Raw genomic sequence first — 23,862 nt, 5'->3', positions numbered from 1 at the left:
CTCACCCACTACACCAACTTAACTCCACCTCCACGAGTGACGTCACACTTAAGTCAATGTAGTTAGGTCAACGAAGTGTCAGTGTAGACATTACATTGCTTATGTTGACTGTTGCTGTCTCTGAGAAACTGTCCCACAATGACCCACACTACCAGTTAAATTGGTACAAGCACTCCTAGTGAGGACCCACACCAGACAAAAGAAGCGCAGTGTGGACATGCAAAAGCAGTTTAATTACTGTGGTGGCTGTAAGTCAATGTAACTTAAGTCGACTTAATTTAGTAGTATAGACTTGCCCTTAGAAAAAGGGTTAGTAAATAAGGGCATGTCTACACTTACCTCTGGAGCAATCAATCCAGCAGGGGTCGATTTATCGCATCTAGTGAAGACGCGATAAATCAACCACTGAGCACTCTCCCATTGACTCTGGTACTCCACCAGAGGGGGAAGTGTAGGTGAAGTTGACAGGGGAGCGGCAAAAAATTCTGGGAATTTTTTTCCCCACCTACAAATTATTAAAAGAGTAACAGCAAGTATTTTAGACTTTCCCACAACCGAGCCAATATTGCGAGACAAGCTAGAGGGATATGAAGAAAGAGTATAGTGGTCTTACAGATTAATTCAGGGGCAGTGGGGTTAGCCAGAGTGGGGAAGTGAACCAACAAGAGACAAGATCAGGTGAGTAAGCAGGGGCAGAGTGGTGAGGGGTTTTAACAGCTTAGGTCCAGAAGCTTGACTTTGAATCCCTCCACTGGTTACTGCTTTTCAGCTCAAAGAGGAGTTGATAGACTTGCTATGACATTGTATTAATAATAAAAGGACGTCATTGTATATGTAATGTATCTCCACCTCCAAATTGCTTTGCAGACATTAATCCTCAAAATACCCAGGCCTTATACTAAAAGCTCCTGAGTGCCTCCTGTGCATCCTCACACCCTGTTGTCTTCAAACAGAAGTTAAAGGCAATTAGCACACTACAGAATGAGGCCCTCCTCTAAAGTGGGGGTGTGTTTGGGGCGAGACGGGGGGGGGGAATCACTAGCTTCCTCTCACCTGTGTTTTTCCTGTATTTTTGAAATAATCAAAATTCAAAACATTCTGACCAGCTCTATAGTTGGCTGAAAGATTAGAAAAGAACTTCAAATAAATATTTTGTCAATTTTTTCCTCTAGGATTTTTCATTGAAATTTCTTTTTTGTTTTAAATTAGAAAAAAAAAGTGACCAGCTTAGGGAGCGAAGTAGAAGTACTCAGAGTGGGCAACACAGAGTCTGTGACTTGCCCAAAGTTACACACAGACAAGTTGCCCAAAGTTACACTCAGGAAGTTCTGGCTCCTAGCATTGTGCTCAGACAACAATGAAACAGAGAAGCTTCATACAGTACTCTGAAGTGACACAGGTTCACTAAGTGGTACTGACAGCTAATCTATACTGCCCAAGTCTTTTCACACACACCAAGTAGCACTGCAGTGTATAGCCAAAACATCTATCATCCTTACCTCTGCCATCTGGCTTGCTCCTAACCCATGTAACCTGCTGATGAGGATCCTTTCTCCAGGATAGGTGCACAGAGTTTTTATATACACCATTCTTCAAAACGCAGAGATAAGTATATTACCTACAGTTTTGCACTATTTGTTTGATGGGGATCCATCGTTATCTGTAATCTACTACATACTTTTTTATGAATAAAAATATCATTTCCTTTAAAAGTCTGAAATCGCATAGCCCTGCAAGACTAGAAATGGAAGTTTAGATTATGTTGCAAAGGGTGATTTCTCCATTTCAAATGGAACTATGCACTTGTTTCTAGTCCTGAAAAGTCCTATAATGTTATGATTTTAAAACTGATGTTGTTACCTAAAAAGGTCATTTAAAATAAATTTTAGGTGGATTTTTTTTTAACTTTTTCTGAGGCTCTCTACATTTGGCCTCATGGTAACTTAGTCACCTATCTTAGCAAGCAGACAAATGAAGGGGAAAAAAATCCTAGTAGCATTAAAAAAAAAAAATTCCCTAAGGCATATACAGAATGTGACAGTGAGAGATAAAGGTTCTACTGGTACTCATTTGGGATGATCTTGCATAACTTATTTGTGGAGTCACCGTTCACTAACTGTGCCCATCCCAAACTCACACTGAGAAGTCTTTGCGGCATGCCACAGCACCATGCATTTTCCTCACACGCAGTTTGCACACATGTATAATTTCTATAGAATATATGGAACTTTGTAAATAAGAGCTACAATCTGGGCCAATGTTCAAAATGGAATTTTTTTAGGCATAGGAAGACAGTCTGTGCACTTTTCATTTTCTGTCACAGTGTGACAAACGTTCATGCTAGCACAATGCTTGGCAGTAGCTGGGTAGGCAAGAACATAAAAATTTTCTACTCTTCTGTCACTTTGGGTATATATTCAGGATCTGTCCCTACACAGATCCATGTCTCAAACACTTCTAAGTGTTTTTTTCTGAAATGTTTAAGATTTTATTTTCTTCCTCTTAAAACCCAATATCAGTGGAATTCTTTTTTAAAATAAATGTTTTCCCTCATGGACTAAATAATACCATCACTAGGCCACCAAATATTACAAACTACATATGTTTTAAAAACCTATACATACAGAAATAGGTTCTACAGGGTAACAATCAACTACAGGATATTTTGAAAAATAATCAAGTAATCTGACTTGTTTTATATTGATTAATTTGTTTCACTGATTCCTTTAATGCATGTATCATAGACAAGGTAAATTAAAATATTTTATTTATTTACTCCCTTATTCAGTAAACTTGTAAAACATGTTAGAATCACAGAAATGTAGGGCTAGAAGGGACCTTGAGAGGTCATCCAAATCCCCCCCCCCCCCCGGGAGTTAGGACCAAGTATACCTAGGCCAGCAGTTCTCAACCCGCGGTCCAATTAGCACACAGCTGCAGCCTAAGTATTATCTGCAGGACTAAGTATTATCTAGTACTTTGCATTTGTCCTCACTGAATTCCATCTTGTTGATTTCAGACCAACTTTCCAATTTGTCAAGGTCATTTTGAATTCTAATCCTATTCCTCCCAGCTCGGTATCATCTCAAATTTTATAAGCATACTTTCCAGTCCAGTATCCAAGTAATTACTGAAAATGTTAAAAGTACCAGACCCAGAACTGACCACTGCAGGACTCCACTAGATATATCCACACAGTTGGACAGTGAACCACTGATAATTGCTCTTTGAGTACGATCTTTCAACCAGTTATACACTCACTTTATAGTGATTTCACATAATTAGGGAAATGTAGTCTCTCTTATGAGAATGTCATGTAGGACTACTATTAAACAAGCTGCGCAATAATTTAGTAGCATTACTGTTTGTGTTGGAGTGGGTCTGTGTTGCACAGGTCATCCTGAATAAGTTCAAAGAGTTAGGACACTTCTTACTCACAGAGGATGTAAAAACTGGGAATGGACTCGTGTCATAGTCTCAGTGTCATTTGTCTTGCTTATGGTAAGGACTGCAAAAGAACTACATCTCAATGTGATATGTACTACATATAGTTGATTGGTTTTAATCATACAGGGTGCCAGATCCTCAGCTGCTCTCAATCAAGGTAGTTCCACTGAAATGGCAGTTGAGGAACTGGCCACAGTGCTTAGTTACAAGTAAATAACATTTTTACAAAGTCATCTCAGTTCAGTGAGAATTTTCTTTCAATTAATGATCAGTTTTGGTTAAAAGCAACACTTTACTGAGAGCTGTAATACCTGTATAAAGAAACGTGTTTGTATGTCCTCCAATTACAACATCCACTCCTCTCACTTTTTGAGCAATCATTTGATCTACAGTGAAGCCGGAGTGTCCTAGTGCAATAATTTTGTTAACTCCCAGCATGGTAAGTTTATTCACATGTGGCTGCAATGCTTCAATTTCATCTTCAAAGTATATATCCGTTCCTTTTTTTAAAAAAAAAAAGAAGAGAGAAAGGAGATTAATATTTATGAGGTATCTAAAAATACTTGTGTTTTCACAAGATCAGATTATTGAAACAGCTGATGGACTATGGCCAGAGTCCCACAAACTGTTGGGAGCTCTGGCCTCTCTCATTATTTAAATGCCCATTTTCGCCATCAAACACGGGATTCTAGGGTGAAAGGTTTAAATGATCTCTGAATTTTAGTGGCCCTAGGGTCCCACATTCCTTTACAGAATGAAGCAAATGAGTCTTTTAATTAGCTTTATTGGGATTTAGTTCAGACTTTTAATCTGGCCAGTGTTTTCAAGTATTGTATAAGCAACATGAACATTTGTGCTCAGTCTACCAACATTTATGAATTGAATTATATACACTCAACTATATATAACAAAGCTGTAATTCCATGAAAAGATGCTGGTGATACCAGCCAACAGAGCAAAGTTCCAATGGTTTTTGACTGCCATTAGAACGAAGAAAGAGTTACATTCAGGTTTGTCTCATATGCATCATTTGGGTGTAAATATAATATTCTTCTGCAATATTACTTCCTACTGATTTTTCCTTAGGCTCTTTCTTCTTCTTCCCCGTTAATTCTTCTCCCACAAAAATCTCCCCTCATCCTGGCTTATTTTGTTTGTCTCCTCTCTATTTCCACAGCAGTTCCCTCAGAGTCCTGCTGCACTAAATCTGCAGGCTCAGGGCCAAATCCTACTTGCCTTCCATATGCAAATTATCTAATTGAATGAGATGAATCATAGGATTTCTGACGGTCAGTGGTACATAGCAATAGCAAAGACTGAAGTGGAATTACTTCACTGAAGGGAGAACCCAAAGATAGAGATTAAAAAGGGTAATGTTTACCCAGCTCACAGTGTTGAGAAATCTTATGGTTTCTCTGAAATGTTTCTATTTTATCATTTCAGAATAATTTCATTTACAATATAAACATGTACACTCTCTCGCTCTCTCTCTACTGTATTTGCTGTATCTCGGTCACACTTTTGATTTCTACAAAAAGGATAAAAGAGCAGCTATCCCAGGTGCTAGGTTCCTTTGACAAAGTTTTAAAATACGTTCTTCTAAGTTACAGATCAACAAATTCCCCTTAAACTCTCCGGCCAAAAATGACCAACTAGAAAATAAACCACACTAATTCTACCTCCCATCCCTCACAATTTGCCTCCATTCCCAGGCATCTTGGGAGAATACAGGAGCCTTGCAGCATACCCCAGCGATCAACAGATCTGGCCTATTGCATAGCAAAGGGGAGAGTGAGAACTAGTCCAGAGTCCAATGCTAAATGTTTCAAGAAATAAAGAGTTACCGCAACAAAGGAACATTGACAAAGCAGTATTATGGGGCTACGTAAGTTTTCAAATTGCAACAGTTCTGTTGTTGCCCAAGTGTAACCCAGGATTCAAAATAAAACACACAACTCATTGCTTAGTACTTGGTCACCCACTTCTCAAAAGTTTAAATTTAGTTTTAAAAAGTTTTTTATACAACAGTTATTCATCTTTTTCTTTGTGGCTCAGCAATTCCATCATTTCTTTTTCAGTGCGTTAAACTAACAGGAAATAAGTTTTCTAATTTCTTTAAACTTTAGAAAGAAAATATAGAAAAGGCAACCAAACAGCACTATTTTTTAACAAGAAGAAAAGATAATGGGCTGGGTGCCAAAAGTATTAGGCACGTGTCCAAGGATAAAATAGTTGACAAATGTTCTCCATTGAATATTTCTACTATTCTACAGACAGGAGAAGTTATCAAGATACCGAAATAAAAAGTTATGCGCAAAAATGTGATTTACTATTTTGCAGCACAAAATGCATGCTAAGCACCTCACAGTACAAATACAGAGACATGGTCCCTATTCTACAGATCTTACAATACAACGAATAAATAAATACGGTCTTGCTTATTTACCACTATTTGGGCAACTGTTGTAGGAAAAAACCTAGTAGGGTGACTCAAATCTGGCAGGTGGATTTAGTAGTGCATAGGACATCTTTAAAAAAAGTTACCAGTTAATAGCTTCATCATTTGTGCAATGAATTATTAAAGTAGCCTTCACCCACTGTTTCCAGATATTTATTAGCAATCCTTATTGAGGGAGAGAGAGAAAGCGAGCGCTATGGGAACCTCCATCCCAATGTTTCAAAAGATTTATGATTATAATATGGTGATAGTTATGAATAGACTGTGAAGGTGACTATGGAAGCAGTAGTGATGAAAGACAACTAGATTAATGGTTAACTCACCAACCCACAATTTCAGCCAGGAGTTTATCAGCACTGCAGATTGCGAAGTCATTTCTGACAAACCACAGTATGTAGAAACTGAATCACCTTTTGAAAGCTACTGAAGGCTTCATACACTAAAGTGGTGTACAAGTAAAAAAGGAGAGAGTTACAAAAATTGGAGAGCCATTGGCCATTATCTTTGAAAACTCGTGGCGAACGGGGGAGGTCCCGGATGACTGGAAAAAGGCTAATGTAGTGCCAATCTTTAAAAAAGGGAAGAAGGAGGATCCTGGGAACTACAGGCCAGTCAGCCTCACCTCAGTCCCTGGAAAAATCATGGAGCAGGTCCTCAAAGAATCAATCCTGAAGCACTTGCATGAGAGGAAACAGGAACAGCCAGCATGGATTCACCAAGGGAAGGTCATGCCTGACTAATCTAATCGCCTTTTATGATGAGATTACTGGTTCTGTGGATGAAGGGAAAGCAGTGGATGTATTGTTTCTTGACTTTAGCAAAGCTTTTGACTCGGTCTCCCACAGTATTCTTGTCAGCAAGTTAAGGAAGTATGGGCTGGATGAATGCACTATAAGGTGGGTAGAAAGCTGGCTAGATTGTCGGGCTCAACGGGTAGTGATCAATGGCTCCATGTCTAGTTGGCAGCCGGTGTCAAGTGGAGTGCCCCAGGGGTCGGTCCTGGGGCCGGTTTTGTTCAATATCTTCATAAATGATCTGGAGGATGGTGTAGATTGCACTCTCAGCAAATTTGCGGATGATACTAAACTGGGAGGAGTGGTAGATACGCTGGAGGGGAGGGATAGGATACAGAAGGTCCTAGACAAATTGGAGGATTGGGCCAAAAGAAATCTGATGAGGTTCAATAAGGATAAGTGCAGGGTCCTGCACTTAGGACGGAAGAATCCAATGCACCGCTACAGACTAGGGGCCGAATGGCTAGGCAGCAGTTCTGCGGAAAAGGACTTAGGGGTGACAGTGGATGAGAAGCTGGATATGAGTCAGCAGTGTGCCCTTGTTGCCAAGAAGGCCAATGGCATTTTGGGACGTATAAGTAGGGGCATAGCGAGCAGATCGAGGGACGTGATCGTTCCCCTCTATTCGACATTGGTGAGGCCTCATCTGGAGTACTGTGTCCAGTTTTGGGCCCCACACGACAAGAAGGATGTGGATAAATTGGAGAGAGTCCAGCAAAGGGCAACAAAAATGATTAGGGGTCTGGAACACATGACTTATGAGGAGAGGCTGAGGGAGCTGGGATTGTTTAGCCTGCAGAAGAGAAGAATGAGGGGGGATTTGATAGCTGCTTTCAACTACCTGAAAGGGGGTTCCAAAGAGGATGGCTCTAGACTGTTCTCAATGGTAGCAGATGACAGAACGAGGAGTAATGGTCTCAAGTTGCAGTGGGGGAGGTTTAGGTTGGATATTAGGAAAAACTTTTTCACTATGAGGGTGGTGAAACACTGGAATGCGTTACCTAGGGAGGTGGTAGAATCTCCTTCCTTAGAGGTTTTTAAGGTCAGGCTTGACAAAGCCCTGGCTGGGGTGATTTAACTGGGAATTGGTCCTGCTTCGAGCAGGGGGTTGGACTAGATGACCTTCTGGGGTCCCTTCCAACCCTGATATTCTATGATTCTATGATTCTAATTGTGATTGCTACAAACAGTGGCCCCTAGAAAACTCCCTATTAATGCCAACTGCTTTTGGATTCCTCAGTTATACCACAGTATGTACTTACAAAAAGAAAAGGAGTACTTGTGGCACCTTAGAGACTAACCAATTTATTTGAGCATAAGCTTTCGATGAAGTGAGCTGTAGCTCACGAAAGCTTATGCTCAAATAAATTGGTTAGTCTCTAAGGTGCCACAAGTACTCCTTTTCTTTTTGCGAATACAGACTAACACGGCAGTTACTCTGAAACCTGTCAGTATGTACTTAGTCTGTCACTGCTTTAGCTTTGCCTAAGAAAGTAATAAGCCTTCTGTCTTACTACTGCTCCTCCTCCTCTTTTGGCTCCTTATTGGCCCTTTCAGTACAATTATAACCATCTTTAGTTTTTGCTACAAATTTATTAAAATATGTCCTTTTACTTAGCAGCAGTTGTAATTCACCACCATCAAACTTCTGCTCTAATATTTTTCCCAGCTACAAAAAGGTAATTTGAAAGTCCTCTCAAAACTCTCAAAATAAACTCTCAAAATAGATAAATTATGACACTGTTTCTCAATAACTTATTTTAATTCCTAGCATGTCCAATTTAGCCAACTTTCTGGATTGCCTGGATGAGAAACCGGCGCACAGAGGATACATAGGCTCTGATCCAGGAGCTTTCCCACATTGCTTCATGGATATTATACAAGCAGGGATATTGTGCAAGCAGAAATGCAAGGGGCTGAGACTGCCAACCTCCCTGGTTGGGTCAACACTCATAGGTAAACATTTAGAACATATCAGTTATGTTATGTTAAGAACTCTCTTCATACCCTCAGCACTATAAGCTTCTCATTTTGCACAGGCAAAGGAAGAATACATTTTCCTTGTTATTCCTTAGAGGAAAAGGATGGACTCAAATAACTGAGCCTCTTGTGTCCGAAGGCAGATTAAAAGTTTCTGTTGACCATAGAGAGGTCTCCTCTGTGGATGTGTTTAACCATTTGCATTGGACTTTAGACTTTTATGTCAGTTGTACATTTGAATACTTGGTTTAAATATTATCATACCTTCCCTATTCTGGGCTAATTTACACCTTCATTTTTACAGTTATTATGTTATTTCAGTAAGTAATGGACAGAAAAGTAGTAATATCTTCCTTGTATTGAAGAGTGATTTTTAAAAAAAATGCTGTGTTCAATGCATTTTAATTCCATTGTGTGTCTAGTTTAAAACCAGAGGGGAATGCAAGGTCCTTTTGTTAGGCGTGAAAGTGGCTCTTTTGCACCTATAATGATGTCCTACATCTGATTAAAAGGGCGAGGTGAGAAACTCTAATGTGAAAATGGTGTTTTTATTATTCTAAAATACAATTATCTGTTCTTAAAATCAGAAGTAGTCTGTTTTTATCTCATTGCTTTACACTAATTAAATAAATCTTGATCACTGGAACAACTTCTTTGTCAGAAGAGGATGAGTTTATGCTTCATCACTTCTGCTATCAATCACTGACAGAAAATAATTGTAATTCCTTCTGTAGTCTAATTTCTGGTATATACTTGAGATGCTGAAAAACAGCGGGGAACAAATTCTTCCTTCAGATACACATATGCAATTCCCACTGACTTTAGTGGGATTTGGGCATGTCTCTGTCTACCTGAAGGCTGAATTATGTTCCTCAGAATTCAAAATTGTCAAATTTTAATAAAATCTGTAAAAAACACATTTTCCTTAATTATACAAGATGTATTCATGTCTTTAGGCTCTCGTATGTGGCCAATAAGGAGAAAAATATATAACCTTTTTTTTTAACCATTGTAAACTTAACACCCCTTTAGAGCAGTGCTTCGTGTGTTCTAAATGGATCTGTGTATGGAACACATCTTTTCATATAACTCGAACATCTAGCAGTTAAAACCAGTCAACTGGCCAGGGAGCTGAATAATACAAAAGTTCTACAGGCAACTAAAACCCTTCATCAATATTCATTAATTCATACTAAGAAACGATATATAGTTAAAATTTTAGCATTTGACCGTTTAAGAACGGCCATGCTGTGTCAGATCAAAGGTCCATCTAGCCCAGCATCCTGTCTTCCGACAGTGGCCAATGCCAGGTGCCCAAGAGGGAACGGACAGAACAGGTAATCATCAAGTGATCCATGCCCTGTCGCCCATTCCCAGCTTCTGGCAAACAGAGGCTAGGGACACCCCATTCCTCTCCATCCTGGCTGTCAAGATTCCTTCCCCACTCTGAACTCTAGGGTACACATGTGGGGACCTGCATGAAAGACCCCCTAAGCTTATTCTTACCAGCTTAGGTTAAAAACTTCCCCAAGGTACAAACTTTGCCTTGTCCTTGAACTGTATGCTGCCATCACCAAGCGTTTTAAACAGAGAACAGGTAAAGAGCCACTTGGAGACGTCTTCCCCCAAAATATCCCCCCAAGCCCTATACCCCCTTTCCTGGGGAAAGCTTGATAAGAAGCCTCACCAATTTGTACAGGTGAACACAGACCCAAACCCTTGGATCTTAAGAACAATGAAAAATCAATCAGGGTCTTAAAAGAAGAATTTTAATTAAAGAAAAGGTAAAAGAATCACCCCTGTAAAATCAGGATGGTAAATACCTTATAGGGTAATCAGATTCAAAACACAGAGAATCCCTCTAGGCAAAACCTTAAGTTACAAAAAGACACATCTTATTTTATCAGCCATTAAACAAAAGAAAATCTAACGCATGTTCTAGCTAGATTACTTACTAACTTTACAGGAGTTGTAATGCTGCATTCCTGATCTGTTCCCGGCAAAAGCATCACACAGACAGACAAACCCTTTGTCCCCCCCTCCATATTTGAAAGTATCTTGTTCCCTCATTGGTCATTTTGGGTCAGGTGCCAGCGAGGTTACCTTAGCTTCTTTACCCTTTACAGGTGAAAGGCTTTTGCCTCTGGCCAGGAGGGATTTTATAGCACTGTATACAGAAAGGTGGTTACCCTTCCCTTTATATTTATGACATTGGCTAATAGCCATTGATGGACCTGTCCTCCATGAATTTATCGAGTTCTTTTTTGAACCCTGTTATGGTCTTGGCCTTCACAACATCCTCTGGCAAGGAGTTCCACAGGTTGACTGTGCACTGTGTGAAGAAATACTTCCTTTTGTTTGTTTTAAACCTGCTGCCTATTAATTTCATTTGGTGGCCCCTAGTTCTTGTGTTATGAGAAGGAGTAAATAACTCTTCCTTATTTACTTTCTCCACACCAGTCATAATTTTAGAGATCTCTATCATATCCCTGCTTAGTTGTCTTTTTTCCAAACTGAAAAGTCCCAGTCTTATTAATCTTTCCTCAAACGGCAGCCGTTCCATACCACTAATTTTTTTTTGCCCTTTTCTGAATCTTTTCCAAGTCCAATACATCTTTTTTGAGATGGGGTGACCACATCTGCATGCAATATTCAAGATGTGGGCATACCATGGATTTATGATATGATCGAGGCAATATGATATTTTCTGTCTTATTATCTATCCCTTTCTTAATGATTCCCAAAATTCTGTTCAAGTTTTTGACTACCTCTGCATATTGAGTGGATGTTTTCAGAGAACTATCCACAATAACTCCAAGATCACTTTCTTGAGTGGGAACAGCTAATTTAGACCCCATTGTTTTATATGTATAGTAGGGCTTATGTTTTCCAATGTGCATTACTTTGCATTTATCAACACTGAATTTCATCAGCCATTTTGTTGCCCAGTCACTTAGTTTTGAGAGATCCTTTTGTAGTTCCTCACGGTCTGCATGGGACTTAACTATCTTGAGTAGTTTTGTATCATCTGCAAACTTTGCCACCTCACTGTTTACCCCTTTTTCCAGCTCATTTATGAATACGTTAAATAGGACTGGGCCCAGTACAGATCCCTGGGGGGACACCACTATTTACCTCTCTCCATTCTGAAATGGAGACCAGTTATTGACCATTTATTCCTAATCTTTTAACCAGTTACCAATCCATGACAGAACCTTCCCTCGTATCCCTTAACAGCCTTTGGTAAGGGACCTTGTCAAAGGCTTTCTGAAAATCTAAGCCCTGGTCTACACTAGGACTTTAGGTCGAATTTAGCAGCGTTAAATCGATGTAAACCTGCACCCGTCCACACAATGAAGCCCTTTATTTCGACTTAAAGGGCTCTTAAAATCGATTTCCTTACTCCACCTCTGACAAGTGGATTAGCACTTAAATCGACCTTGCCGGCTCGAATTTGGGGTACTGTGGACACAATTCGATGGTATTGGCCTCCGGGAGCTATCCCAGAGTGCTCCATTCTGACCGCTCTGGACAGTGCTCTCAACTCAGATGCACCGGCCAGGTAGACAGGAAAAGAACCGCGAACTTTTGAATCTCATTTCCTGTTTGGCCAGCGTGGCAAGCTGCAGGTGACCATGCAGAGCTCATCAGCACAGGTGACCATGATGGAGTCCCAGAATCGCAAAAGAGCTCCAGCATGGACTGAACGGGAGGTACGGGATCTGATCGCTGTTTGGGGAGAGGAATCCGTGCTATCAGAACTCCGTTACAGTTTTCAAAATGCCAAAACCTTTCTGAAAATCTCCCAGGGCATGAAGGACAGAGGCCATAACAGGGACCTGAAGCAGTGCCGCGTGAAACTGAAGGAGCTGAGGCAAGCCTACCAGAAAACCAGAGAGGCGAACAGCCGCTCTGGGTCAGAGCCCCAAACATGCCGCTTCTATGATGAGCTGCATGCCATTTTAGGGGGTTCAGCCACCACTACCCCAGCCGTGTTGTTTGACTCCTTCAATGGAGATGGAGGCAATACGGAAGTAGGTTTTGGGGACGAAGAAGATGATGATGATGAGGAGGTTGTAGATAGCTCACAGCAAGCAAGTGGAGAAACCGGTTTTCCCGACAGCCAGGAACTGTTTCTCACCCTGGACCTGGAGCCAGTACCCCCCGAACCCACCCAAGGCTGCCTCCTGGACCCAGCAGGCGGAGAAGGGACCTCTGGTGAGTGTACCTTTTAAAATGCTATACATGGTTTAAAAGCAAGCATGTGAAAGGATTACTTTGCCCTGGCATTTGCGGTTCTCCTAGATGTAGTCCTAAAGCCTTTGCAAAAGGTTTCTGGGGAGGGCAGCCTTATTTCGTCCTTCATGGTAGGACACTTTACCACTCCAGGCCAGTAACACGTACTCGGGAATCACTGTAGAACAAAGCATTGCAGTGTATGTTTGCTGGCATTCAACCAAAATCCGTTCTTTATCTCTCTGTGTTATCCTCAGGAGAGTGAGATATAATTCATGGTCACCTGGTTGAAATAGAGTGCTTTTCTTCAGGGGACACTCAGAGGAGCCCATTCCTGCTGGGCTGTTTGCCTGTGGCTAAACAGAAATGTTCCCCGCTGTTAGCCACAGGGAGGGGAGAAGGTTGAAGGGGTAGTCACGCGGTGGGAGGAGGCAAAATGCGACCTTGTAACGAAAGCACATGTGCTATGTATGTAATGTTAACAGCAAGGTTTACCCTGAAAGACTGTAGCGACTGTTTTATAAAATGTGTCTTTTTAAATACCGCTGTCCCTTTTTTTTTCTCCACCAGCTGCATGTGTTTCAATGATCACAGGATCTTCTCCTTCCCAGAGGCTAGTGAAGATTAGAAAGAAAAAAAAACGCACTCGCGATGAAATGTTCTCCGAGCTCATGCTGTCCTCCCACACTGACAGAGCACAGACGAATGTGTGGAGGCAAATAATGTCAGAGTGCAGGAAAGCACAAAATGACCGGGAGGAGAGGTGGCGGGCTGAAGAGAGTAAGTGGCGGGCTGAAGAGAGGGCTGAAGCTCAAATGTGGCGGCAGCGTGATGAGAGGAGGCAGGATTCAATGCTGAGGCTGCTGCAGGACCAAACCAGTATGCTCCAGTGTATGGTTGAGCTGCAGCAAAGGCAGCTGGAGCACAGACTGCCACTGCTGCCCCTCTGTAACCAACCGCCCTCCTCCCCAAGTTCCATAGTCTCCACACCCAGACGCCCAAGAACGCGGTGGGGGGGCCTCCGGCCAACCAGCCACTCCACCACAGAGGATTGCCCCAAAAAAAGAAGGCTGTCATTCAATAAATTTTAAAGTTGTAAACTTTTAAAGTGCTGTGCTTAAAGTGCTGTGTGGCATTTTCCTTCCCTCCTCCACCACCCCTCCTGGGATACCTTGGTAGTCATCCCCCTATTTGTGTGATGAATGAATAATGAATGCATGACTGTGAAGCAGCAATGACTTTATTGCCTCTGCAAGCAATGATTAAAGGGAGGAGGGGAGGGTGGTTAGCTTACAGGGAAGTAGAGTGAACCAAGGGGCGGGGGGTTTCATCAAGGAGAAACAAACAGAACTTTCACACCGTAGCCTGGCCAGTCATGAAACTGGTTTTCAAAGCTTCTCTGATGCGTACCGCGCCCTCCTGTGCTCTTCTAACCGCCCTGGTGTCTGGCTGCGCGTAACCAGCAGCTAGGCGATTTGCCTCAACCTCCCACCCCGCCATAAACATCTCCCCCTTACTCTCACAGATATTGTGGAGCACACAGCAAGCAGTAATAACAGTGGGAATATTGGTTTCGCTGAGGTCTAAGCGAGTCAGTAAACTGTGCCAGCGCGCCTTTAAACGTCCAAATGCACATTCTACCACCATTCTGCACTTGCTCAGCCTGTAGTTGAAGAGCTCCTGACTACTGTCCAGGCTGCCTGTGTACGGCTTCATGAGCCATGGCATTAAGGGGTAGGCTGGGTCCCCAAGGATACATATAGGCATTTCAACATCCCCAACAGTTATTTTCTGGTCTGGGAATAAAGTCCCTTCCTGCAGCTTTTGAAACAGACCAGAGTTCCTGAAGATGCGAGCATCATGCACCTTTCCCGGCCATCCCACGTTGATGTTGGTGAAACGTCCCTTGTGATCCACCAGAGCTTGCAGCACTATCGAAAAGTACCCCTTGCGGTTTATGTACTCGGCGGCTTGGTGCTCCGGTGCCAAGATAGGGATATGGGTTCCGTCTATAGCCCCACCACAGTTAGGGAATCCCATTGCAGCAAAGCCATCCACTATGACCTGCACATTTCCCAGGGTCACTACCCTTGATATCAGCAGATCTTTGATTGCGTGGGCTACTTGCATCACAGCAGCCCCCACAGTAGATTTGCCCACTCCAAATTGATTCCCAACTGACCGGTAGCTGTCTGGCGTTGCAAGCTTCCACAGGGCTATCGCCACTCGCTTCTCAACTGTGAGGGCTGCTCTCATCTTGGTATTCATGCGCTTCAGGGCAGGGGAAAGCAAGTCACAAAGTTCCATGAAAGTGCCCTTACGCATGCGAAAGTTTCGCAGCCACTGGGAATCGTCCCAGACCTGCAACACTATGTGGTCCCACCAGTCTGTGCTTGTTTCCCGAGCCCAGAATCGGCGTTCCACAACATGAACCTGCCCCATTAGCACCATGATGCATGCATTGTCAGGGCCCATGCTTTCAGAGAAATCTGTGTCCATGTCCTGATCACTCACGGGACCGCGCTGACGTCGCCTCCTCGCCCGGTATCGCGTTGCCATGTTCTGGTGCTGCATATACTGCTGGATAATGCGTGTGGTGGTTAATGTGCTCCTAATTGCCAAAGTGAGCTGAGCGGCCTCCATGCTTGCCTTGGTATGGCGTCCGCACAGAAAAAAGGCGCGGAACGATTGTCTGCCGTTGCTCTGACGGAGGGAGGGGCGACTGACGACACGGCTTACAGGGTTGGCTTCAGGGAGCTAAAATCAACAAAGGGTGTGCCTGTACATCAAGGAGTATTTCAGGCAGGACTGCATGGAGGGTTCCAATAAGAAATGGTGCACCTAAGTTATCGTTGTTATTGGAACAAGGAGGTTAGCCTGGCCTCTGATTGATACATGGCTAGATTTACCTCGCTGCACCTTCTCTGTGAGTGACTGCAGTGTGATCTAGACAGGGGAGGAGGCAAATGAGTACAAAACAAATCTGGTCTATTTCTTGTTCTGACCCACTCCATCTATATTTTACATCTTTGGCTGGCAGCAGACGGTGCAGAAGGACTGCATGCCATCCACATCTCATGGCTGCTCGGCAGAAGATGGTACAGTACGACTGCTAGCCATCTTCATCTCTTGCCTGTCTGGCATAAGATGGTACAATACGACTGCTAGCAATCCTCATCTCTTGCCTGCCTGGCAGAAGATGGTACAGTACGACTGCTAGCAGTCCATATCGCCTGCCCGCTCACCATAAGACGGTTCAATAGGACGGACTGCAGGACTAAAGAGAATGACCTGGTCAAGTCACTCCAAATTTAGTCCCTGCGCCCATGTCTGCCCAGGCGCTCCCAGCCGACGTGGCCAGGAGCACCTCGGACACGACGAGGACGACTACCAGTCGTATTGCACCGTCTGCTGCCAGAAGGCAATGGGTTGCTGCTACTGTGCAGCAATGCCGTACCGCGTCTGCCAGCACCCAGGAGACATAGGGTGACGGTTACCTGAGCTGGCTCCATGCTTGCTGTGGTATGGCGTCTGCACAGGTAACTCAGGAAAAAAGGCGCGAAATGATTGTCTGCCCTTGCTTTCACGGAGGGAGGGAGGGAACGGGGGCCTGACGATATGTACCCAGAACCACCCGCGACAATGTTTTAGCCCCATCAGAGTGCTCCATTGTGACTGCTCTGGACAGCACTCTCAGATGCCCGATTGTTTGCCATTGCTCTGACGCTGGGAGGGGCGCTTACAGGGTTGGCTTCAGGGAGCTAAAATCAACAAAGGGGGTGGCTTTACATCAAGGAGTATTTCAGGCAGGACTTCACGGAGGGTTCCAATAAGAAATGGTGCACCTAAGTTATTGTCCTTATTGGAACAAGAAGGTTAGCCTGGCCTCTGATTGATACATGGCTAGATTTACCTCGCTGCACCTTCTCTGTAAGTGACTGCAGTGTGATCTAGAAGAATGAGTCCCCTAGACAGGGGAGGGGGGGAAGCAAATGAGTACAAAACAAATCTGGTCTATTTCTCGTTTTGATCCACTCCATCTATCTTTTACATCTTTGGCTGGCAGCAGACGGTGCAGAAGGACTGCATGCCATCCACATCTCATGGCTGCTCGGCAGAAGATGGTACAGTACGATTGCTAGCAGTCCGTATCGCCTGCCCGCTCACCATAAGACGGTTCAATAGGACTGACTGCAGGACTAAAGAGAATGACCTGGTCAAGTCACTCCAAATTTAGTCCCTGCGCCCATGTCTGCCCAGGCGCTCCTGATCGACCTCACAGAGGCGACCAGGAGCACCTCAGACATGACGATGACGGCTACCAGTCGTACTGTACCGTCTGCTGCCACAAGGCAAGGGGTTGCTGCTACTGTGTAGCAATGCCGTACCGCGTCTGCCAGCACCCAGGAGACATAGGGTGACGGTTACCTGAGCGGGCTCCATGCTTGCCATGGTATGGCGTCTGCACAGGTAACTCAGGAAAAAAGGCGCGAAATGATTGTCTGCCCTTGCTTTCACGGGGGGAGGGAGGGAACGGGGGGCTGACGATATGTACCCAGAACCACCCGCGACAATGTTTTAGCCCCATCAGGCATTGGGATCTCAACCCAGAATTCCAATGGGCAGCGGAGACTGCGGGAACTGTGGGATAGCTACCCACAGTGCAACGCTCCGGAAGTCGACGCTTGCCTCGGTACTGTGGAAGCGCTCCGCCGAGTTAATGCACTTAATGCACTTAGAGCATTTTCTGTGGGGACACACACACTCGAATATATAAAACCGATTTCTAAAAAACTGACTTCTATAAATTCGACCTAATTTCGTAGTGTAGACATAGCCTAAATACACTATATCCACTGGATCTCCTTTGTCCACATGCTTGTTGACCCTCTCAAAGAATTCCAGTAGATTGGTGAAGCATGATTTCCCATTACAAAAACCATGTTGACTATTCCCCAACAAATTATGTTCATCTATGTGTCTGACAATTTTGTTCTTTCCATAGTTTCAACCAGTTTTCCCACTACTGAAGTCAGGCTTACCGGACTGTAATTGCCGGGGTCACCTCTGGAGCCCTTTTAAAAAATTGGCGTCACATTAACTATCCTCCAGTCATTTGGTACAGAATTTGATTTAAATGATAGTTACAGACTAGTTAGTAGTCCTTCAATTTCACATTTGAGTTCCTTCAGAACTCTTGGGTGAATACCATCTGGTCCTGGTGACTTATTACTGCTTAATTTATCAATTAGTTCCAAAACCTCTTCTAATGACACTTCAATCTGGGACAGTTTCTCAGATTTGTCACCTAAAAAGAACGGCTCAGGCTTGGAAATCTCCCACACATCCTCAGCTGTGAAGACCAATGCAAAGAATTCATTTAGTTTCCTCGCAATGGCCTTATCATCCTTGAGTGCTCCTTTAACATCTCAATTGTCCACTGGTCCCACTGGTTGTTTCGCAGGCTTCCTGCTTCTGATTTACTTTAAAAAAATTGGTATTACTTTTTGAGTCTTTGGCTAGCTGTTCTTCAAATTCTTTTTTGGCCTTCCTAATTATATTTTTACACTTCATTTGCCAGTGTTTATGCTCCCTATTTTCCCCAGCAGGATTTAACTTTCACTTTTTAAAGGGTGCCTTTTTGCCTCTCACTGCCTCTTTTACTTTGCTGTTTAGCCACTGTGGCTCTTTTATTGGCTCTCTTACTAGGTTTTTCAATTTGGGGAATACATTGAAGTTGAGCCTCTACTATGGTGTCTTTAAAAAGTTTCCATGCAGCTTGAAGGGATTTTACTTTTGGTGCTTTATCTTTCAATTTCTGTTTAATTAACCTCCTCATTTTTGTGTAGTTCCCCTTTCTGAAACTAAATGCTACAGTGTTGGGCTGCTGTGGTGTTTTCCCCACCACGGGGATGTTAAATTTAATTATATTATGGTCACTATTGCCAAGCTGTCCAGCTATATTCAAATCTTGGACCTGACCCTGTACTCCACTTAGGACTAAATCAACAATTGCCTTGCCTCTTGTGGGTTCCAGAACTAGCTGCTCCACGAAGCAGTCATTTAAGGTGTCAAGAAACTTAATCTCTGCATCCCGTCCTGAGGTGACATGTACCCAGTCAATGTGGGGATAGTTGAAATCCCCCATTATTATTATTTTTTTTATTTTAGAAGCCTCTCTAATCTCCCTGAACATTTTACAGTCACTATCACCATCCTGGTCAGGTGGTCGGTAATATATCCCTACTGCTATATTCTTATTATTCAAGCATGGAATTACTATCCATAGAGATTCTATGGTATAGTTTGGTTCATTTCAGATTTTTACTTCATTTGATTCTAAGCTTTCTTTCACATATAGTGTCACTCCCTCACCAGCATGACCTGTTCTATTTTGTATCCTGGTATTACTGTGTCCCATTGATTATCCTCATTCCACCAAGTTTCTGTGATGCCTATATCAATATCCTCATTTAATATGAGGCACTGTAGTTCACCCATTTTATTATTTAGACTTCTATCATTGGTATATAAGCGCTTTAAAAACTTGTCACTTTTTAGCTGTCTCCCATTACATGATGTAATTGCATGAGACATTTTTCATTTGACTGTTTCTTATCAGATCCTACCTGTATTTTATCATCTTCCATCCTCTCCTCCTTCTTAGGACACAGAGAATTTCCATTACTAGATCCTCCCCCGTTTAAATGTATATGGTTTGTTCCTGCTATACTAAAGAAAAGCATACCTGGATTTGAAAGGAAAGATGTTTCCTTAGTGGTATAGCCAACAACTCCGATTTTTTCTGAACCAACCTGTAGTATTTTATAAGGCTGAAAATATCCAGTGATCCTGGATGCTACTGATTTGCTTGCCTGAATGTTTGCACTCAGAATTGAAAAATTAACATTTTTAAGTAGTGGATCCAATAATCCATCCAGACCATTATCAAACTCATGGTTCCCCAAAGCCTACGAAAAACAAAAAGGAAAATTATTAGACACTACCCCCAAATAATAACTATAAGTGCTCTCTCAGAAATTACATACTGGGCATTTCTGACAGTACAAAGTTTTATTCTAGAAAAGCACATTCCTACCATTTTCCAAACAATATTCTATTGTTTTGCACTAACACAATCATATTATATTCATTTTTAATACTTTTTCTTCTGCCTCCGAATCTCCCTTACACCTATTCCAGCTCTGATGCTAGCTTCTGGTACCAAGGAGATGCACCAACCCTGCAGCTATTCAGTGCTGTGTGTGGAGGTATGAACGTCAAATTTAAAACTAGTATAAAACATGACACAAGAGTGTGCGCTGATGAATATTATTGGACTAGAAGGTGAGCAACCTGGTTTTGTTAACTGCTAATCTTGTTCATATGTAAGAAATTAGCAGTTAAAACAACCAGGCTGACATTTTCAGTAAACAAACTACTATGGTTGTTTACCATACTGACAGCCACATTTTGGTAAACTTTCATTTTATTCTAACATATTATAACCCCAATAATAGCTAACATGAAAACACACTATTGTATTTGTGGCAGATATGGAAATTTCCTGCAATATCCTTGGCAAACCTTATCCAAAGAAACTTAATTCAGTAGGATTTAACTTAAGTGTTTTAGGAGTTCATTGTATTATTATTAAATATCATTACATTATTAAAAATGCAAACGTGTTATTGTAAGATTGTATGCAGCAACTCTGGTGCAGCGGGGGAAGGGGAAAAACATGCCTAATATCTCTCCGGGAAGTGTTATGAGCTTCAAAGAACAAATGTCCCAGACAAAAATGAACTTTTAAAGTTAATTGAGTTTCCCAGGAAATATCTAATGGGAGGTATATGCAAATGTCCCTTTCCCTGTTATGCAAGAACTCAGCCTTTTGAAGCTTCACCCTGAGGAGGGGACTTTTGTCTGCTGGTCACCTGTTACATGAGTACAAGATCAGAGGCCCATAAAGGAGTGACTCACTGATTCATGGCAGTTCTTGCTCTGAATGTAAGATGAAGACAGAAACCCCCCCGGTGGGGTTTAAAGACTGATCACCTGCCAGACCCCTTCTTGGAGCTGGGGTGATTTCTGAGAAGCTTATTAACGTGTGTTAGGCTTGGTTATTGTTTTAATATGTTTTCTCTGCAATGCTTTCAGCATAAGAATAAACGTGCTTGCTTAGAAAGGGCTGTGTGATAACTTACAGAGGAGGCCAGTTATGCCTCTGAGGAGAAAGCAAAGCAGGGCTGTTGAGGCAGTTTGACTTTCTGGGGCACTCACAGTGTAGGCAGGGAACTATGCAGCCAGGAAAAGCCCCCCGTCAGGACAGGAGGCAGAGAGACATAGGTCTCTGTCCAAGAGAGGTGACGGCTGGGAATCGACAGCCTAAGAGTAGGTGCCCTTGCAGGATTATCGAGGGGGAATCCGGATGCAGTTGCCCTAAACTGTGACAGTAGCCAGCAGCATATTTGTATGTTATCACTTATTTATATTATATCACCTATTATTACAAGAATTAAATGATATCCCTAAACTCTTGCCATCTGTGAAAAAGAAAACTGCACCAAAACCAAGCTGAAATAATGTCATTGACTTCAATGAGGCCATGATTTCACCCTCAGTGTTAACATGGGAAGTGGGTACCAATGATCAACGAATACCGTATGTATATCCTCTACTGAGTTGAAGAGTCCTTCTGTATCCTGAAGAAAGCTGTGCCAGGATTCTACAAATTTAGGGCAAGCTTTTGTTGCTGAGACAGATCAGTCTTATGCAGAAAGGAACTAAAATCACTTCACATTCTCATTGCATCATCCTGCTTTTCAAAAAGAAATAAGGAACATATCTATATTGGCGAGTACCAGGATAGGTGTAAATAAATAAAATAAATAAATATCAGATTTTTTTTTATTTAAAATCAGATTTTTAAAATACAAATTAAATACATTTTTCTTTTTTTAAATAAACCCATTTAAAGGGGAAATTCTGACCGTCACATTCCAGGGCAACTGCACCCGCATTCCCCCTCCATGGTCCATCAAGGGCACTCACTCTAGGCTCCCGGCTCCTCATCCATTACTTCTCTTGGGCAGAAACCTCTCTCTCTCCCCCTCCTGACCAGAGATTTTCCAGGCTGCACAATTGCCTGCCTAAACTGTAATATTCTCAGCAAGACAAACTGCCTAAACAGGTCTGCACCTGCACTTGGTTGTCTTTTTGAAGGCTACGCACAGCTTTAATTGACAGCAGTTACAACACCACTCTAAGCAAGCACATTTATTCTTAAGGTGAAAGCATTACAGTGAAAACATAAAAACCTCACACATGCTAAAAAGCTTACCAGCAGTTACCCTGGCCCAACTCCAAACTTGGGTTCTCATAGGAGTCAGTCCTTTAAAACCCACAACTGGGTTTTTCTGCATGGTTACAAGTTCATAGTTATGTCAGATTCAGAAACAGAACAAACATGAATAGGTCAGCCTTCCCTTGATACAGCTTGGGCCTTTGATCTTACCAGGTGATCACCAGACAAAGGCCTCTGCTCAGGGCGCAGCTTCCAGAGGCTGGGTTTTTGCAAAACCAGAGATGGGAAATTTGCATTAACCTCTCCTCAGATACTTCACATATATTGTCCCAAAAGTCCACTCTTTTCTTGCACATTGTTCAATATAGATCTTTGATCATCCAGGCCTTATAATATCAGGATATTGTAAGTTGTTGTGACAAGGCAATTTCTTACATTAAGGCCTAAACTTACTATACCCTATTACAATCATTTAAATTAAACACAAAATAATATTAAGCAGTACAAACAGTACAACTGTTTGAAGTTGTAGAGAAAGTCAAACCACTGAACTGCTGGAAGTCACAGGCTAAGCACCTGGAACCAGAATGTGTTGCAGTGCTAAACCAGCATTTGACTGCAGTAGCCTCTTTGGCAGTTGCAGAGAATATATTTTCTTCATTGCAGTTGATTCAGTTCAATGACTAGTTCATGCAAAGTTACAAAATGGATTAGGAGTTCAAAATGCAGGAAAGCTTGTTTTCCTCTTCCAATCTATGAATAAAAATGAGGTGTGATGAGGGCTTATCTACGTTACCCGCTGGATTGATGGGCAGCGATCTATCCAGCGGGCGTCGATTTATTGCGTCTAGTCTAGATGCAATAAATTGACCGCCAAGTGCTCTCCCATCAACTCAGGTACTCCACCAGAGCAAGAGGCAAAGGCAGAGTCGACGGGGGAGCATCAGCAGTCAACTCACCACAGTAAAGACACCGCAGTGAGTAGATCTAAGTACATCGACTTCAGCTACGTTATTCACTTAGCTGAAGTTGTGTAACTTAGATCGACCCACCCCCACCAGTGTAGACCAGACCTGAGAATGAGAGTTACAAGTTCTACAATCTTGAAAGACACGGTAACCAGAAACAAATCACTACCTATAGCTAATACTTCCTTTATTTAATATATCAGTTAGTTTTAAATGCAAAACATGTTTTTAAAAACATTTTTTCTCATGTATCCAGCACATTTAAGATAGTTTTATTTAATTAATACAAAATTAAAATGCAAATACAGCACACTATCGTGTTAAATGTAAACTACTAAAAAATAAAGGGAAAGTTTAAAAAAAGATTTGACCAGATAAGGAAACTGTTTCTATGCTTGTTTCATTTAAATTAAGATGCTTAAAAGCAGCATTTTTCTTCTGCATAGTAAAGTTTCAAAGCTATATTAAGTCAAGGGTCACCTGTAAACTTTTGAAAGAAGAACCATAGTGTTTTGTTCAGAGTTAGGAACATTTCAGAGTTAGGAACAACCTCCCTTCCGCAGGTGTTCCTAACTCTGAGGTTCTACTGTGGTACCTCCCCTACCTTGTCTCGCCAACATTAGAGTGACCAGGCTTTCAGATCAAGGCAAATATTGCCTCGCCTTTTGCCAC

The 23,862-nt window shown here is 42.3% G+C and overlaps 1 protein-coding gene across 6 annotated transcripts in view; it reads right to left on the bottom strand.

Moving 5' to 3' along the window:
* Positions 1-23,862, bottom strand: part of NT5E (5'-nucleotidase ecto) — a 53,871-nt gene that overhangs the window by 28,829 nt on the left and 1,180 nt on the right. For 5 of the 6 annotated variants that reach the window (XM_048845091.2, XM_075126565.1, XM_075126564.1 and 2 more), the window contains exons 2-3: positions 19,664-19,886; positions 3,759-3,947 (exon numbers count right to left, since the gene is read on the bottom strand). In XM_048845091.2, coding sequence (XP_048701048.1) covers positions 3,759-3,947; positions 19,664-19,886 — 412 coding nt within the window. The remainder of the gene's footprint in view (positions 1-3,758; positions 3,948-19,663; positions 19,887-23,862) is intronic. The other variant, XM_048845090.2, reaches the window with a different exon arrangement.

Source organism: Caretta caretta, chromosome 3, assembly GCF_965140235.1.
Source record: "Caretta caretta isolate rCarCar2 chromosome 3, rCarCar1.hap1, whole genome shotgun sequence".
NCBI classification, from domain to species: Eukaryota; Metazoa; Chordata; order Testudines; family Cheloniidae; genus Caretta; species Caretta caretta.
This window is presented reverse-complemented; position numbering and strand designations above follow the sequence as displayed.